Raw genomic sequence first — 6404 nt, forward strand, 5'->3', positions numbered from 1 at the left:
TGTCACCCCAGAGAGCATGAGCAGGACTGTAAGCTGAGGCTCCCTGTTTTATACCGGATTCATTGGTCTCAGGGAGGAGAAGGCCTTGGTCTTAGCGGGCTACACTCAGGTCAGCAGAGGGAGGGTTTAACGCCCTGCCATGAGTCAGGGACTCAAAAAACACCCCTCACCAAACACACAGGACTGAACCCCACCATGCACCTTCTGTCAGCCTTGGGAAGTGCAGGAAAAGGTGAGTGGATGGAATCCCCTCACTTGCTCTCCCAGTGTCTCCTGAGGATCTCTCCTTGGATTAAGGAAGTGGCCTCAGGTCAGCATAGGGAGACTTCCAGAACCTGCAGGCATCAAGATGAGGACCAAGCAGGATCCTCAACCTAGAACACGTGGACCCCAATGCATTTTGTGTAGTGATGATTGCTTTTTTCCCAGTAGGCCTTCGGCAGGCGGGGCCACAGGCGGGTCCCTTTGTGTCCTTCTGTTCCATATCAGAGATATGAGCTCTTGATCAGAAACTCTCTCAGACTAGCAAAAGGGCGGGATCCAGGCCCTGCCAGGAGAAAGGTGAGGGCGCTGAGTGAGCAGAGAAAGGACCATCTGTGCAAAATAGCGGGGAGCTCAGTCAGGCCCACCCTCCTGACGGCACTGGGGTGCTGGGGCTGTGCTTGCAGCCTGCAGCCTTAGTTCCCCTCAATCTCTCTTCTGGGAGCTCCAGGAACCAGGCTGTGAGGCCCTGGTCTGAGGCAGTATCCTCAATCACAGAGCATAGGAGGCCCAGGCAGTACCAGCAGTCAAGCTGACGTGGTGTTTCCCCTGTGTGTATACCACGGGCCCCTCTGGCATCAGAAGAGCAGGCACCCCATGGTACCTGGCTCTACCAGCCCTTCTGTCAGTGCTGGAGCCTTTGCCTTTGCCAGGAGGCTGCACCCTGAGATGCCCTCTCACTTCCTCCTTCAGGTTCACAGGGGACAGGCCAGCCAGGAGGTCAGGAGGCCCCAGAGGAGCACTGAAGGAGACCTGTAAGTAGGCCTTTGTTAGGGCATCCAGGCTGCGGTAGTCAGCTGAGACCCCTCACACGCTCCCTCTCTCCCCAGGCCTGTGGGTCTCAATTGCCCAGCTCCTACCCACACTCGGCTATTGCCCTGACCTGAGTTATCATGTCTCTTGGGCAGAAGAGTCAGCCCGGCAAGCCTGAAGAAGACCTTCAGGCCCAAGGAGAGGCACCGGGGCTTGTGGATGTGCAGGTTCCCACAGCTGAGGAGCAGGAGGCTACTTCCTCCTCCTCTACTCTGATCACGGGAACCCTGGAGGAGGTGCCTGCTGCTGAGTTGCCGAGTCCTCCCGAGATCCCTCAGGGTGCCTCCTCTTCCCTGATTGTCACCGACACCCCCCTAGGGAGCCAATCCAGTGAGGATTCCAGCACCAATGAAGTGGAGGGGCCAAGCACCTCGCCAGACCCAGCTCCCATGGAATCCCTGCTCTGGGAAGCACTTGATGAGAAAGTGGATGAGTTAGTGGGTTTCCTGCTCTGCAAGTATCAAATCAAGGAGCCAGTCACAAAGGCAGAAATGCTGGAGAGTGTCATCAAAAATTACAGCAACTACTTTCCTATGATCTTCAGCAAAGCCTCTGAGTACATGCAAGTGGTCTTTGGCATTGAAGTGAAGGAAGTGGACCCCGCTGGCCACATCTACTTCCTTGTCACCTGCCTGGGCCTCTCCTATGATGGTCTGCTGGGTGATGATCAGAGCACACCCAAGACCGGCCTCCTGATAACGGTCCTTGGTATGATCGTAGTGAAGGGCATCTGCGTCCCCGAGGAGGCAATCTGGGAAGGGTTGAGTGAGATGGGGCTGTATGTTGGGATGGAGCGTAGTATCTATGGGGAGCTCAGGAAGTTGCTCACCCAAGATTGGGTGCAGGAAAAGTACCTCGACTACCGCCAGGTGCCCGGCAGTGATCCTGCACGCTATGAGTTCCTGTGGGGTCCAAGGGCCCTTGCGGAAACCAGCTATGTGAAAGTCCTGGAGCATGTGGCCAGGGTCGGTGCAAGAGTTCCTATTCCCTACCCATCCCAACCCAATTAAACAATAGCTAATTCTTGTCTTCCTTGTACATCTTAGTGTTAAAAAATACATATGTGTACCTGGATTCACTTGGCTTCTTTGAGAATGTAATAGAATGAAATATGAATAAAGAAGTCCCCCTGTTCACTGGCTGATGTTTTCCTAGAACATTCATTGAGCATCTGCTATTTGGAAGGTCCTGCATTAGTAGTGGAGATGCTGAGGTAAGCCAGACCCACCAATAAGCTTAGGGTGGTTGAGTCTAGGATCTGCATTCATGTAACCAAGCTGGCCAGGTGCCCCCTAAGATCTAAAGGAAAAAAGAAGAGAGGGGTGAGGGGGTGGGACAACAGGAGACAGTGGTGGAGGGTACATGCCCTGATCCATGGCCTTTTGGGCTTTGGGAAACAGCAGTAACATTTAGGCGAGCTGATTCTAATGAAGCGGGTTGGGGCCAGAGCCACATTCTCGGAGCATGAGAGAAAAGCCTGGAAGGGAAAACTGTTCAGCAGTTCCTTTTGGGTGGTGGATGAAACAGAGAGGCATCTCCTCCTGGGGCAGGAGTAGAAGGTGTCCTGTACTCTTGTCTCAGTGAACTTGAACCCAGCACACAAGGTTAGTGATGGATACCCATCATCTGCAGGGGTTTCCTGAGAGATTAGCATCAATCTGCTGGGATGTTAGGCCCAGATGCCACTGGCCAGGTGGTTTTCTGCCTGGCTGGGAGAGCCAGAGCTGACCCTATTAAAAAAAAAAAAAAAAGGTATTCTAATTAGCTTTTCTCAAGTGTTATTTGGCCAACCGTAAGAAAAAGTAAGATTTTCTGTGGTGATAAAATGAACAAAAAGTAGATGCTTTCTGTTGAGCAGCTACTACGGAACGTGTTATGGGAGAGCCTACAAGTGCTCATCCACATCTTGGATTCTCTCCTTCAGCACATGGGACAAATACACTCCTAGCCAGCATTTCTGTCTGGCCCGAACACTTTCCCAAGTTACAACACCCTTCACCTGGTTCTTCTCATGTGCCCTCTGTTCCACCTCTGGGAACCTAGCCTGCCGCTTGCTCTTCCCTGCTCCCTCTGGACGCTGCACAGAATCACCTGCCCTCCCCAGGACATGGAGCATTCCTATCCCCTGCAAAAGCTCCCTGACTTTTCCACTGCTCACCCTGGGTCCTGTCCCACAGGCACAGACATTCTGGACTGTCACTTTAGACACCTGGTCCCCTCTCCCTGGGAGTCCTCTAAACACTCTATGTTTTTCCAGTGGGGTGTCAGTGGAGTCTGCTTTATCCATAATCTCCTGATTCTTGGGCTATAGCACTGAAATTAGATAGTAGTTTGGGTAAGCCCCTAGCATGTCTGCAGGATGATTTTAACGAGCTTCTTATCCAAAGCTGAGGACTGAACAAGCAAAGGGATGGTTCTCAGGAATCCCATTCCTTCATAAAAGGTAGAAGACGAGCAGCCGTCTCCTGAAGCTGAATTCTTACCAATCCTCAGTTCCTCCTAGGATGTGAGAAATGGTTCCTTGGTGGACATGCCAGCTGGAATTTGAAAAGAACCAGCCTTTCACTGCCTCCTGTCTGGCATCTGCCCCCAGGAACATACTGGCTTTCAATGTGACTAGTGGCACCTGTACAGGTGTTCAGGCAAGAACGTCATATGGAAGGTAGCAGGGAAGGTGGATAAGATTCTGCCTTCACTTATAAGTAGAAGCTAAACATTGAGTATACATGGACACAAAGGAGGGAAAAATAAATGCTGGGGCCCACTTGGGGGTAGAGATGGGAGTACCTACCTATCTTGGCCAGGCACGGTGGTTCATGCTTATAATCCCAGCACTTTGGGAGGCTGAGGTGGGTGACTCACTTGAGGTCAGGAGTTGGAGACCAGCCTGGCCAACATGGTGAAATCCAATTAGTCACTACTAAAAATGCAAAAATTAGCCAGGCTTGGTGGTGCATGCCTGTAATCCCAGCTACTTGAGAGGCTGAGACATGAGAATCACTTGAACTCAGAGGTTGTAATGAGCCAAGATCACATCACTGCACTCCAGCCTGGGAGAGAGAGTGAGACTGTCTCAAAAACAAACAAAACTACCTGTCAGGTACTATGCTTATTACCTGAGTGATATAAAATTGGTGCACCAAACTTCCATGACATGCAATTTACCCATGTTACAAACATGAACATGTACCCCTGAAGCAGGAATAGAAGTTGGGAAGAAACAAAAAATAATTAAATAGAGTTAAAAAAAAAAAAATAAACGCAGTACAAACTGCAAAACTAGAAAAAATTACCGGATCATTTTCCACAGCGATTGTACCATTTTGTAATTCCCACTAGCAGTATATAAGATTTTAAGTGTGTCTTCATCCTTGTTGGCACTTAGTAATACCTTTTTTAAAAAATTTCAGTCATTTTCAAATATATGTTATGCTATCTCATCATGGTTTAATTCTCATTTCTTAGCAGATGAGATGGACAGTACCTTTTCATGTGCTTATTTGTCATGTGTATGTCCAGTTAGGGGAAGTGTCTATTGATACCTTTTGCCCATTTACAAAATGTGGTCGTTTGTGTTAAATGAATTCATGAGATGCATTGTTCTGGACTAAGATCTGCCCCCAGGCCCCAGCAGAACAGACCAAAGCAGAATGGAGACACTGGTGCTAACTGCCACATAATCAAAGTGAGCTTGGCTTCATCCTGTGCTCTCGTACCCTGGGCCCTTTCCTCTGCTCATCTTTTGCTCTTCCATGCCCTGCTCTGAAGAGATAGCAGCCATTTCTCCACCAGGAAGCAGGCCCCGCCTGCTGAGGAGGGCAGCATGCAGCTGTGCTTTGCCCGCTCTCCAAGCACATGCCATGGCTCGGACCCAAGAGTCTTGGATAGCCGTGAACTATGACCTGTATAGAGCCCATGATTATACAATACCATCTATAGAGTAAGCTCTTGTGAAAATGAACATTCAGATAGCTCTTCCTTCTGGATGTTATGGAGGAGTGGCTCTGGTCTGGACTTGCTGCAAAACACTTTATAGATAAAGGAGCTGGTGTCACAGACGAAAATTATGAAAGAAATGTTGGTGTTGTAGTGCTTAATTTCGGTAAAGAAAGGTTTGAAGTCAAAAAAGGTGATCAAATTGCACAGCTTTTTTTACTCATAAATAGAAGTTCAAACTCTGGATGAAACTAAAAGGCATTCAGGAGGTTTAGGTTTCACTGGAAATAATTAAAATTTATGCCAAGAATAGAAAATGAGAGATCATACCGTTTTCTGAAAAATAAAGAGTTTTTGTTTAAAGTGTTCTGTGCTTCAGTAAACTTAATAGCTTTACCTTCTAAAAACACGCATTTTCTTATGATCGAGGAAAGAATACCTCTGTTCCTATCACATAAAAAACTTTGTTTTTCTCCAATTAACAGTTCTATGTAAATCTGCTTTGTGGTAACCTAATTCAAACGGTGTCTCTTTAAAAATCGAATGAATATACATTACTAATACAGAAAAATCTGTATTATCTAACTCAATAAATGATACCCCTTTAGCAATTTATTTTGCTTTAATTGCTTTAACTCATTAGCAATACTTTTTTTTTTTTAGACAGAGCTTTGCTCTTGTTGCCCAGGCTGGAGTGCAATGGCGTCATCTTGGCTCACGGCAACCTCCACCTCCCGGGTTCAAGCAATCCTCCTGCCTCAGCCTGCCAAGCAGCTGGGATTACAGGCATGTGCCACCACACCCAGCTGATTTTTGTATTTTTAGTAGAGACACGGGGTTTCACTATGTTGGCCGGGATGGTCTTGATCTCTTGACCTTGTGATCCGCCCACCTCGGCCCCCACAAAGTGCTGGAATTACAGGCGTGAGCCACCTCGCCCAGCCAGCAATGCTTTTTATTAAATAAACTTAAATTCTTACATGGATACAAAATCTTGCATAAGCTGAACCAAAAGAAATTTTTTAAAGTGAAAAGGGGAATTTAAAGTTATTCCTTGTTCTTCCCTTCTCTTCACTAGTCTAATTTAAAAAAAAAAAATTTAAGATTCTTTGTGCTAGTGAGAAAAGAGTCCTCAGTTTATTTTTTCATTTTTATATTTCTTTTGGTAGATACCCTGTTGAGCGGTAGAGGTATGTTCATGAAAATACATGTATCTTGGGAATTTGTTACATTTAATTTGTTCCCCTGAATTTCATGATGTGAAAACTAAAAAGTATCTGAGACAGGTCTCACTAAATTTGGAAGTTTATTTTGCCAATGTTAAGGACATGCCCTAGAGACAAGTCTGTGCCTTTCTTCAAAGATGATTTTGAGGCCTTCAGCATTTAAAGGGT

General features: G+C 47.1%; 1 protein-coding gene and 1 pseudogene across 1 annotated transcript; both read left to right on the plus strand.

Annotated features, from left to right (window-relative positions):
• Positions 1–952: 952 nt before the first annotated feature.
• LOC116540597 (melanoma-associated antigen 8-like) lies at positions 953–2084 on the plus strand. The gene is made up of 2 exons (XM_032264155.1): positions 953–1016; positions 1092–2084. Exon 2 carries the CDS (start codon positions 1155–1157, stop codon positions 2082–2084), a length of 930 nt encoding a protein of 309 aa, XP_032120046.1. The 5' UTR covers positions 953–1016; positions 1092–1154.
• A 2742-nt stretch (positions 2085–4826) lies between these two features.
• LOC116540569 lies at positions 4827–5375 on the plus strand (annotated as a pseudogene).
• The last annotated feature ends 1029 nt before the right edge of the window (positions 5376–6404 follow it).

The sequence above is a fragment of the Sapajus apella genome, unplaced genomic scaffold, assembly GCF_009761245.1.
Source record: "Sapajus apella isolate SASKATOON/1434 unplaced genomic scaffold, GSC_monkey_1.0 scaffold142, whole genome shotgun sequence".
Classification (NCBI taxonomy): Eukaryota; Metazoa; Chordata; class Mammalia; order Primates; family Cebidae; genus Sapajus; species Sapajus apella.

What these genes read in the sequence shown, in the direction of transcription:
- LOC116540597 (XM_032264155.1), top strand. Translation starts at nt 1,155, where the DNA reads ATGTCTCTTGGGCAGAAGAGTCAGCCCGGCAAGCCTGAAGAAGACCTT.